Here is an 11,905-nt window from a genome sequence, read left to right on the forward strand (position 1 = left end):
GAGTACACATGAAATTTCACAACTTCATAAAACCGCAAAACAACTTTATTATTGAAATAAAATACATTGAAATAAGTAAAATTAAAAAACAATACATAACTTGGCCAATACTGAAATAAAAGTTTTGTTCTTATGATTTGGCTAAAACATTTGCTTAAATATTTTAAATACAAGCAGTGAGTTAAAGACAAATAAATGTAGACAGTCAAACGTAATGACATGATCTTGGAGTAATTAAGAAATAATACCGTTTGATTTCAAATAACTGTCGAAGACAGTCACTTAAACCACTGCAAATGTATTAAATACAGTAATGAAAGTCAATTGTGGTTTACTGATACACTATAAATATCTCATATTTACAGCTAAAGAACGCTAAACTACGATCTTAACCTAACTGGCGTACGTATAACAGGGAACTATCTTGATTAAAAGTTTAAGAACTAGAACAAAATCAACTTTGCCTCTGTAGGAATTCGTTTAACCCAGATGAACTAGCAATAGCTCTCTTAACTGCGCTAACAATGAATCCAACAACTAAATAATGACAGCCCTTGTTCTATAAAACAAAGAAACTCATTATGAAAACACTTTTACCGTCATAAGCCCAATTTTCTCAATTTTTTACAATGACATTTTTTTTTGCCTTTAAACGAAGTCTCTCACACTGACTCACTCCTCCCTCCTCAATCATGCTATCACAAAACTACTAACATTAATTGCAAATGACTACAAAATGTACCGTGTCGAGTCATTTCTCTTAACTGTCAGGGCTTGCTTGTAAACTGTTTTTCAGTTTGAGTTTCTTAGATAAAGTGCATAAGCTATAATGATGAAAGGTGCCTTTAAAACAATTTAGCTGACATTTTACAAGATAGTCATTTTCAATCGAACTCAATCTAAGCCTATCTTACTGCAACCTTATGCTGCGTTTGTAACTACATCTTTTGTGCTTTTTTACATTACATTCAGCTACACTATTGATTAGTTTTGCGGTTTTCTTTGATGTAAAGGTGATTTTGTCCTTGACAAGAAAGACTTGAACATGACAGAGCCCCCTTAAGAATGTAGACTGTCACAGTCATTAGACAAGTGGATAACTGGCATCCGTAGCAATTCCACACTGATTTTCTTTGTTACGTGTCATCATGATGTAACCTTTTGAACCCCAACTAGCACCCCAGCTATAAAACAGAACAAACAAGAAAATTAACAACTACAGTTTATCAAAACCATACATGTATGACAAATTGGCTGTCAGAAGGCCTAGTTTTAGCCCCAGTAGGAGGAGTGTATGCATCATGGGTTGCTGTATGCAACAGTATGTAATTGGACACTCCCCTCAGACAGATGTCACTGGAGAGTCTGTGTCATCTGTTCAATCACAAGACAACATGATTACAGACTGACGCAATTGGATGACTTAAAGTGCACCTATTAGGGGTTTTTGGAATACAGGATATTAAGGTAAAAAATTAACAGGATACATAGTATTTTAGGGAAAATTAATGGATAGCGGATCTTTAGATCAGATAAAACAGGATTTTGAGTGGAAAAATAGTTGATTTGCAATTGGAATTAAGGTGATACTGGATATTTAGGCTAAAACTTAATGTGATGTGAGATACTCAGATCAACCCCCTCCCCTTCCATATCACTGTCCAAATTAGACTCAGTGCTATTGCTATCATCTACTAATAATAAAGTTCCTGAAGAAGTACATGTAGAAGGTACCAATCCATTCTCCAAATCCTTTATTTTGTCATCCCTACATGCACTTGTATTCATATGTCATACTCTGTCATGATGGTTAGCTACAAAAACATGAAAGACAACTCAAAGACACTTCTTGCACAATTTGAAAAGACCATGGGATCTCTCCCTGGTTTCTTTCAATAAGGGCTACACGCCCTCCACCCACCACACCCACCTGTTCTTCACAAGCCAGTAATCCTTGCCGTCCGGTGTTGTTCCATAACCCACCACCAACACACCATGATCCAGCTCAGTGCTGCTACATTCAGGTTCATCGTAAACACCATCCTTGTAGAACTGGAAGGACATATGCGATGCGTCAATTGCCACAGAGATGGGCCCCACAGTAGCAGCAGCAACCTTCAGGGCTGCTTCGTCTCCACTTGTAACATCCACAAAACCAGTGTCGTCAGCACCAACAGATGACGCATTAAAGTGGCAGGTCTCATCCTACAAGAAATTTTTTGACAAATCGCAGAGATTAGTATAACGAGGGAGTGGGCTAGAGTAGGAGTACACCCTAATTTAGTACCCAGATCTCACTCTGTTTGGTGCTTGGCCATGGGAGATCTGGATCCGAGATTAAGTAATACCATATCCATACGTATAACACTGTCTCTTGGCACATTTTTTGGTAGCACACAGGGCTGAGTTGGTAGTTCCTTGTTCCTTGCCCTTCGGGTTCAAACTTGGGGAAATTGTCCAGGGTTACTACTAAGGTTGCAGGGGTTTCATTAAATGTTTTCACAGGCAGCAAAACTTTTTAAACTGAACTTCCATAGACATGTAAGAAAACTGTTCCTCTAAATGGTCAAACTAGCTGGCAAAATCATCCACACAGCCGGTCAATTTGCCCGCTGCCCAGTCCTTAATGAAACCCGTAAGCTTGGTAGGTAAGGATACTTACCCTAGCAAGGTAGGGATAGCTCTTTTCTGTGTCAATTCCATCGTTTGCCTTGATGTACTTGAAGGCATTATCCATCAAACCGCCTTCACATCCATGATTTCCAAACTTTTCTGAGCAGTCAACCAGATTCTGTTCACTCAAAGAGACCAGTTTTCCTGTCTTCTTAAAGTGCTGGCCTTCCAGTGAACCAGTCTGAAAGTAAAATCAGAGGAAAGGCTTATAACCTTACATTGTTCCTTGTAGCCATTCAATGTATACAGAGGGTGAAATGCACGCAGCTAAGGCAATTTTATTGTAAAACTTTGCATGCATTTGTTAGTCAATCTTGAACTCGAACTGCAATTTAAAGTACAAGGCAGGGAGGGAGGGAGGAGAGAGGAGGCTTGGGGGCATTAAAAGGAATAATGTGCAAACCACCCACCCATCCTCTCACTCCCTAACCCTTCTCTATCCCTATCAGGATCCCATATCAGCCCCACCCCTCCCCAACATTTGTACTACACCCATAGTTACCACAACAAGATTCTTTTTGAGTGCTGTATCACTGATTCTGCAGTCCACCTTTACCTCCACTAAGCCACAAAAGGTGTAATCATACATGTACATTGTAGCTTTTGGTCAAATAAGTGTATGGTCCTAGACTCCACCTTTCCCTTTGACGAATATTCAACTGGTTTGAAAAACCTGACCTGTACATGTACATGTAAAGCACTCTAAAGATTAGCACTAACAGTAATAAAACTAACAACAATCGCTTACTGTGCTGAAAGCCCAGCATGATCCACACTGGCCTTGATTCTTGACGGGTGTCACATAACCCTTTGTTCTCCAATCAACTTCCTTTGGCAGCAGAACATTGTTTGGTGGAAGGAAGGCAGATGCCACTAACTCTTTGTTCTTAGTGTTCCTGTATGCACTGTTGTAGCCATTTAAAATCAAATGAACTTCTTTACTTGTCTAAAAGAAATCAAGAAACAGAGGGATTAGGTCATGGGAACTTTTTGGATGCTGTAAATCTGAACCCTTCTTGTTAGCAATTTATTTTTGCCTTTGAAGAAATTAAACTTATAATAATATTTATTTAATATTTATTGATTCGATTATTTATTTATTTATTTAATATTTATTTATCTATTGCATATTCACAAACTTCTTTGATGTAGCCACTACCTTGAAAATATGACAAGATTTTCAAATTAAGTGGGCCAGTGGTGGTCAGATTTAATCAACAGGGCTCTATTGCTGTACCAGGAAATGAATACAGAGTATTTAAATTTGGTGTGGAAAAAAAAATTATTTGTGACACATTATATAAGATTAGTCTGAAGAGTAAAAAACTGTTTCTTTACAGGTTCAGTTGCCAGTATCATCCAAGATATATACATGAATGTTTTGATATGTTTATTTATGATGAATAATATTATGGTTGTGTTGCTGCCAGATTGAGGAGATCAATGATGATAATGATAACAAGTTAACATTTGAAGAAAAAACTTATAAAGTTCCAAAAATAATGCAATGGATTTTATTATAGTTTATCATGGAACAGAAGCTGAAAAAGTATTAACAAAACAAATACTGAAAATGAATTAAAAGGTAAGTTCTTGCATACCATGTCTCCTAAGTGATTCATTTCAAGTCTGAACTTGCTGTTCCCTTCAGAATTGTGTTTAGTAATGTACTTGAGGTTCTCATTCCAAATGGTGTAACGCAAATGTTCCTCGTCATCAGATTCATATTTCTTTTCATGGAATTCTTTCCAAGCATGCCAAGCATTGTCTTTGATCAGAAGTTCTGACAATGCCACAGAAAAGCTGACAGCCAAGAGAAAGGTTAACATCAGATGAGCCATGATGAGCTGAATGTCCTGAAAAACATAGAAAGGAAAACTTTCGAGATTTAGGTCATGTTTTCATTATTGAGATCAACTATTTCTGGTTGGTTAGGGTTTTTTTGTGTTGTCTTGGGGAAAAATGTTTTCGGTTGGTTTATTTGGTTGATCAACTTTTTCAACCCGCCTCAAACCAGGTTGAAACAGTTGAAAAAGCATTTGCACGATTACATCACATGATTGTAGCTAGTGTAAGGACTATTCTCAGGAGTTACTGCGTTTCAACCAAAAATAGTTGCAAAAGAGTTCTATCGAGAAACATCAACCGTATCAACACAAACTGGTTGCAGTTGAAACAGCTAATCCCAATAGAATCGACCTTGGAGACTTTTGATTAGAACATTGCACTTTAAAAAAAGAAAAGAAAACTTGAACAAATGACTATAACAAATGAAAATGTTGCTTCTCGATTCTGCTGGAGTCATACCAAATTAAAGTTGCCTAGCAACCAGAATCAAAATAAATATTTAAACTTCTTAGAGCTTTGGGAGCCAATTCACAGTCCGTTTCTCAAGAGTAATGATAAAATGTTACTTGTCTGTGGCCTAGAATGATTGAAGCTACATGACAAAATGTCTTGGTACAAGTTAAGATTGATGGAAATTAAAACTGCAGACTCGATTGAGGGTTGACACCTGGCATCTGTGTTAGGATAGCTTGAAATTTAGTCAAACCCATCAAAAATATTATGCCTCATTGCGTCTGTCAGGTTGATTCTTTTTGCCATTTATACTCATTATGTAGAAGAAACTGGAAAACAGTTATGATGATTTTTTGACAAAACTGAAAAATGGCACTTTCCATGTTCTGACAGTCATTAATGCCATCGACAGAAATGGAAAATACGTAAACTTCTGTTATTCCAAGGGCAGCTGGAAAATAAAGATCATTAATCCGAATATCATTTTCCAGTTTCCTTCAAGGAAATAAGTTTCTTCTGTTGATTCAAACTGAAAATTATTTGGGCCATTGAAAAAAAACAAGAACAACAACAACAACAAAAAAACAGGAAAACACCCCTTTGATCTCTTTTTTAAACCTAGGGATTTAATACTTAAACTTTACTACTAGAAAACTTAAATATCCATTCAAAAATTATGTTAACTTGAACCACGCATACATTTAGATTGTCAACACACTAAACCATAGATGTAGGCCGGCTTGCCTCACTTCCTGATTTGCTAATGGCACGCTCACAGCCTAAAAAGGAAGTCTTTTTAATGAAATATGCTCAAATAGCAGAAGCTGGAGTACTCCTAATTGCTACATAATGATACAAAAATGAGTGCAGAGGTTAATACTGCGCCACTGATGAGCCAAATGTATCTACTGGCTCTTCAACCCTATAAATATCACTGTTTGAAATAAACTTTTAGTTCAACTACCAAGCAAAACCATTGAACTTTAAATTACCCACAGCATGTACATGGGATGATTATCAATTTTTACAAAGACAAGTCCGCAAATGACTGTTTCATGTTGTTGGCACTAGTTAGCAATTTCTTGTGTAGACAAAGTATGATCTGAAAGTATCGTGCATTCACAGCGGGAGCTGCGTGTAGTGAGTTTTGTGCCCATCACCAAAGCTCTGTTCCTTACTATGATAAAAAAATGTTGTATTTCTGTTCTGGAATCATGATAAAAATAGAAAATAATTTCACATTTCTATTACACGGCTGATGAAGTTCGGTTGAGCCCAATGAAATATTCCACTTTTAAAAAGAGTTTCATTGCAGTCTGAGTATAGGAAATTATTTCATATTTCGTCACTGTTCGTACAAGTCTGTTACATAACTTCGTTGTACCGGTGTTTGAAAACTTGTCAGGATTCATTGTAACAGAAACCCTTTCAGCCATGTTTCTGATCAGAGAAAATACCAAAGTTAAGGAAGGCCAAGGGTAAAATAGATTTTCAAGCTGTCAAAGATTCCATTCATGGCCATGTTGTGTTTAGGAGAAACAAAAGCACGACTCTTAAGTTTACAGAGAACTCAAAACAAAGCTGAGAAACTCTTGCTACGAATCAAAACAGATCGGATTGCAGTAAGCATAATAACAAAAGCTAAAAGCTTAGGATTTTAACACAACATCAGAGTTGTAATACTTACACAAAACGGTATGAGTCAGCGTCTTCGTTTAGTGAACGTTACGTGATAAGATTTCTGTAGAAAAAGAAATATCGATATTGAACAAAGGACAAAAACTCGTGACTCGCAGTCTCGTGATCTACGCCAATGAATTCATGAATACGGAATTCGAGGAAGCGGAAATTTTTGAAGTATTTCACGTAATCTGACTGATTTCGTGCGTTCGCATCTTAATGACGCACCAGCAATTTTCAATGAACGATTAAAAAAAAATCGAACGACTGTGTTAACTTACTTTCAAGCAAGCTGTGACCGTCTTTTAGCACAGACCTTGTTATCTCTAGCCCTTCGCTTCCCCTGCTTCGATTCAGTCGCTCCTGCTGGCGCCTTGTTTGTGTTTATATAGTGACGACCGCTGAGCTGCGCGAAGGTAGGCGCTAAAAGATGATCACATGGCTCACTCGCCACGGGACACCCAGGACAGGCAATTTCTCTGTTTTCAAGTGCTTTCAGTCAGCAGTAACAGTTATTCCGATTAGGCATTTTTTTTTTAAGAATACGATCGTCTTTTTGCATGTTCAACAGCTTTTTAAGTGACTTTTCTTCATTCTACATTGATTTGGGTTTACTGGGGCTGCAACTTCCATCTATAGTAGTACCTTATCTGGATTTGAGGGCTTAATATTTCCTCACTTACCGGAAGTATGAGGTATGTCAGAAAAAATCGTGACGATGCATTTAAAAGGAAAGTATGGCTTCTCCTGGATCATCTATACTTGCACATAAAAATTCAAAACCGTGCAAATTCTAATTGTCTCTTAGGCGAGGGTTGGGGGCAGAGGGGCATGGACGAGGAACTGAGGGGAAAAAAAAAATGTCTGTGTTGACTTAAAAGGATAGGATTCTACTGCCCTTAAATAGTTTAACTGGCTAGTGTGTGATCTGGTTATATGTTTGATTTGTAGAAACATAGATTACTGGTAGGCATTTGTGTTTTTTTTTAACACTTCTATATTTCAGAGAATTCCAAGCAAGGATCTGTTAATGTTTACGAAAGGTCCATTGATATTGCAGTTATGTTATAATAATATTATGATTAAAAGTCTCCTTTTCATGAAAATCTTTTTTATTATTTTGGACACAGAACAAAAGATATCACCATACAAAAGCTGTATAATCTTTCATGTTATACTTTGAAAGTTCCATGGGTGAACATTTTCACACACATTTTCAAGAAAACAGGTGATGAGAATAAGGAAAATCATCAACTAAGTGATATTGTATCGATTTAGTGCCAAATTCTCAGAACTGCCATTAAAAATGCACTATAACCTGCAAGGAGAATTGACATTTCAAATCATAAATCAAATTGTCTTTCTTTTGTTGTAGTTTTTTTTTTAATTATTTGTTTAAACAAAGCGACGAATACTGTGCTGATAACAGATTACTTATACATGTACATGTAGGAAAAAAGCTGCATTTTTCTCTGCAATAAATAACTGTTGAACAGTACTTTGGTAGCATTATCTTGGCAAAATATCATTTTTAGATGATAAATAACAGTCTGTACCCAGCTAGGTGACTTCAAGAATCCAAAAATAACCTATAACATCAGGGGATCTCAAGACACTTGTTTCTCGGCACCAGTCATAAAAAATACTAGTTGTATAACTGAAAATATGCTGAATAATCAATTAATTTGCAGAATAATTTTCATTTACATTTGCTTGAATTTGATGTTCATTATTTTACATCAATTTATAGAAACTCTAGCTTAAACATGCATAACAGAAAACACTATTATATCATCAGTTGGTCAAACCAACGGGTAACTTGCAGCAGTCGCAACTCCACATTTGTTGCCCTTGTTTCTGGCAATCTTGATGTATCCCTGTTCCCCCCACCTTGGTCCCCAACTGTAAAAAAAGAAAAAGAAACAAAGAGTTTGATCATCTAACTTCAAACATGTTCTATTTTATTCAATGTTACAGACTTTTAAAGTTTTTCATCCTTAGTAAACTGTGTTACTGATTTCAAGACCTATAAAATTAATGTTGTTTTTGTAATCATAAAAAACTCAATATATTACACTCACAACATTGAGTGGAATCTTGATTACTCAAACCCATGACTTTTCAAACCTCCTCCAAACCGAGTGTCGCTTCCCTTCCCTCAGTCCAAAACTGTAATTTTCCCCCTGATTTCTCAAACCACAAAAATTTCCACAGCAATTTTTGTTTCCCTTGCAGTTTCAAAAAATCAGGATTCCAATGTAGGTAGTTCCTTTGATCTACTGAACATTTCCAATTACTGTGTCAATGTGAAACATTCCAGTGACCTCTAAAATCTCGTTAAAGCAGCCAGAGCAATAACACATCATTACTGACAAAATAAGTTTGCCTACCTGTTCTTGACAAGCCAGTAATCTTGACCGTCTTCACTGCCATATCCCACGACTAGGACACCATGATCAAGTTGAGTACTGCTACAAGCGGGTTCGTCGTAAACACCTGTGTGGTAAAACTGAAAGGAACTGTGGCTAGCATCGATTGCTACTGAGATTGGACCAATGGAAGCAGAGGCTGCTTGGAGGGCAGACTCATCTCCCGATGCAATATCCACAAAACCAGTGTCAGTCGCACCAACATCAGAAACATTGAAATGACAAGTGCCAACCTATGAGAAAGTGAACTGTGATGGTTAGGCATCCACACATGTTTTAAAGTCAGTCATGCAAGTTACTCAGAAAAAATGGACACTGTGCAACGGTAATTGAACAAACAACCTTTGCACACTTTCCAACACAACTTTTAAGCTAAATAGATTCTTGGGAGCTCAGTAGTCACTTGGCAGTATTGTGATAGATAAATGAAATAGGCTGAATAGCCCAATAAGGTGGTGTTTCATTTTCCATCTTTTAAATCAAACTGAAATTGTTTGAGAAGAGTGGAAAACTAGCTGAAGACACCATTACAGTGCAAGGTGAACGGAACATTTAAATGATCGACCAAATACATGTATATTTCATTTTGAAAATGATTGTACCTTGGCAAGATATGGGTAACTTTGTTCAGTGTCAACACCATCGTTGCTTTTAATGTACTTAAAAGCATTGTCCATCAGACCACCATGACAACCATTGTTTCCAAATGACTCAGAGCAGTCTACAAGATTCTGTTCACTAAGAGAGACAAGCTTGCCAGTCTTCTTGAAGTGTTGTCCTTCTAAAGATCCAGTCTAAAAAAGAAGGTGGACACTCAGTTTATTCTCCTAACCTTTGCCATATATTTCTTTCAATACAGGTTCTGAGAATCCAGTCTACAAGACAGTGTGTTAATATTGTAAAGAGAAATAAGATTTCAATCAAATAACTTACTGTACTAAAAGCCCAGCATGATCCACAATGGGCTTGGTTCTTAACTGGAGTCACATAACCTTCTGTTCTCCAATCGACAGTGTCTGGAATCTTCAAATTTGATGGTGTAAGGAAAGTGGAAGCTTTGTCCTTGGAGCCCAGCAAGTTATTTTTCATCTTGTATCCATTCAGCATCTCTTTTACTTCTTGTGATGTCTAAACAAAACAGCAAAATTTTGTTAGGCTTAATTAACCCTGCCCCAGCATCTACATGTAGGAGTACACTTTCAGAAGCTTGCCGTTATGTAAAAATAACCTTTATACTTATACATGCACATGTACTGGGGTGGGTCTAGCAGGGTTTGAGGGGTTCAATTGAAACCTCCCAAATTAAAAAAAATGAGACATTATAACACTCTGACTTGGCCTCAGTATGCCGGAAATCCCATTTCTGAGGACCTCAGTTTTAAAAATTTTCTGGGGAGGATGCCCCAGGACCCCCTTACGGGAGGCTGCTTTCGGCAGTCTGTATCTCCAATCCTCTTCTCTAGAATCCGGTATACCAGTTTTAAATCTTACCATGTCTCCAAGATGATTCATAGCGAGTTTGTATTTGTGAACTTCATTGTGAGAAACAATTCTTTTTAAGTTGTCTTGCCAGATGAAGTTACGCACTCTCTCTTCACCCTCATCATCGTAGTTTTTGTTGTGAAATGATTTCCATGCCTTCCAACTCGGATCGTCTAAGGCATCCATGTTTTGCTTGACAGACCAGCTGCATGAAATTCCAAGACAGACTGCTAACACTACTAAACACTTCATGATGAACCTACAGTTAAAATAGATGTAAAATGAAATATTGTTAGTCAAGCAGTAACAAATCCACCATTCTCATCTTATAACCAAAAGCAAATCGTGCAGCTCCAGAAAATATTCATACTGTTACTCCCCCCACAGAATGGATTAGAATTTCCGGGGGGGGGGGGGGGGAGGGAGCTCCATAAGACTTAAAGAAATATATGAAGCTTAACTGGAATTTCCAGAGGTGTGGGGACTCTTAGAAAAAAATCCCTTCTATGAGGGAGGTATGGACATTTTCTGGAACAACACATTATTAAGGAGAAAATCATTTGGCAACTGATGTACATGTTGTTTGCTGTTTGCATGCAATGGCCAGCTTTTAACCACAAGTACAGATCTTGTAAAATATTGCAAGAAAGTTACAGAGACTTGCAAATTATACAGTGCCAACACAATTTGCAGCAGAGTTACGGTGCCATGGAGATTTCCTTCATCAAAATCTCTCAGGTCTGCACAATATTCCTTAGAGAGTCGATAAGAGCTGCATAATCACAACAGTCTGACCGTGCTCTCCATCAGTTCTCGTAGCTCAGCGGATAGAGCGCCCGGCCGGTGTTCGGGAGGTCATGGGTTCGATTCCTGTCGGCAACTCAGAATTTTTCTTTGTCCCATGCTCGTGTCATGTTGATTAATTCACCTTCACATTTCACTACCGAGCTTAAAATTTACCATCTTTATTAACTTATCACTACTCACGATGAATTCGATAGCGTTGATCCTTGCAGTATGCAGGACACCTATCATATATGAACTCAGTTAAATGACTGTGTTCTCCATGAGTTCTCGTAGCTCAGCGGATAGAGCGCCCGCCCGGTGTTCGGGAGGTCATGGGTTCGATTCCTGTCAGGGACTCAGAATTTTTCTTTGTCCCACGCTCGTGTCATGTTGATTAATTCACCTTCACATTTCACTACCAAGCTTAAAATTTACCATCTTTATTAACTTATCACTACTCACGATGAATTCGATAGCGTTGATCCTAGCAGTATGCAGGACACCTATCATATATGAACTCAGTTAAATGACCGTGCTCTCCATGAGTTCTCGTA

The 11,905-nt window shown here is 37.5% G+C and overlaps 2 protein-coding genes across 2 annotated transcripts in view; both read right to left on the bottom strand.

Annotated features, from left to right (window-relative positions):
- Positions 1 to 27: 27 nt before the first annotated feature.
- LOC145470820 (procathepsin L-like) lies at positions 28 to 7,638 on the bottom strand. The gene is made up of 7 exons (XM_081454673.1): positions 6,936 to 7,638; positions 6,662 to 6,715; positions 4,275 to 4,529; positions 3,422 to 3,619; positions 2,663 to 2,854; positions 1,931 to 2,205; positions 28 to 1,184 (listed from the first exon to the last, which is right to left on the bottom strand). The coding sequence occupies exons 3-7, from the start codon at positions 4,512 to 4,514 to the stop codon at positions 1,085 to 1,087; spliced, it is 1,005 nt and encodes a 334-aa protein (XP_081310799.1). The 5' UTR covers positions 4,515 to 4,529; positions 6,662 to 6,715; positions 6,936 to 7,638; the 3' UTR covers positions 28 to 1,084.
- A 110-nt stretch (positions 7,639 to 7,748) lies between these two features.
- LOC145470821 (cathepsin L-like peptidase) overlaps positions 7,749 to 11,905 on the bottom strand; it is a 5,217-nt gene continuing 1,060 nt past the window's right edge. Inside the window, exons 2-6 of the mRNA XM_081454675.1 lie at positions 10,575 to 10,824; positions 10,017 to 10,211; positions 9,686 to 9,877; positions 9,045 to 9,316; positions 7,749 to 8,556 (exon numbers count right to left, since the gene is read on the bottom strand). Coding sequence (XP_081310801.1) covers positions 8,457 to 8,556; positions 9,045 to 9,316; positions 9,686 to 9,877; positions 10,017 to 10,211; positions 10,575 to 10,817 — 1,002 coding nt within the window. The 5' untranslated portion in view covers positions 10,818 to 10,824 and the 3' untranslated portion in view covers positions 7,749 to 8,456. The remainder of the gene's footprint in view (positions 8,557 to 9,044; positions 9,317 to 9,685; positions 9,878 to 10,016; positions 10,212 to 10,574; positions 10,825 to 11,905) is intronic.

Source organism: Orbicella franksi, chromosome 15 (genome assembly GCF_964199315.1).
Source record: "Orbicella franksi chromosome 15, jaOrbFran1.1, whole genome shotgun sequence".
Taxonomy (NCBI): domain Eukaryota; kingdom Metazoa; phylum Cnidaria; class Anthozoa; order Scleractinia; family Merulinidae; genus Orbicella; species Orbicella franksi.

Excerpts from the sequence above, each read along its gene's own strand:
- LOC145470820 (XM_081454673.1), bottom strand. The coding sequence starts at position 4,514 with ATGGCTCATCTGATGTTAACCTTTCTCTTGGCTGTCAGCTTTTCTGTG. Across the intron at positions 2,206-2,662 it reads GCTATCCCTACCTTGCTAGG|GATGAGACCTGCCACTTTAA; the intron begins GTAAGTATCCTT and ends AATTTCTTGTAG. Across the intron at positions 1,185-1,930 it reads TACTGGCTTGTGAAGAACAG|CTGGGGTGCTAGTTGGGGTT; the intron begins GTGGGTGTGGTG and ends TCTGTTTTATAG.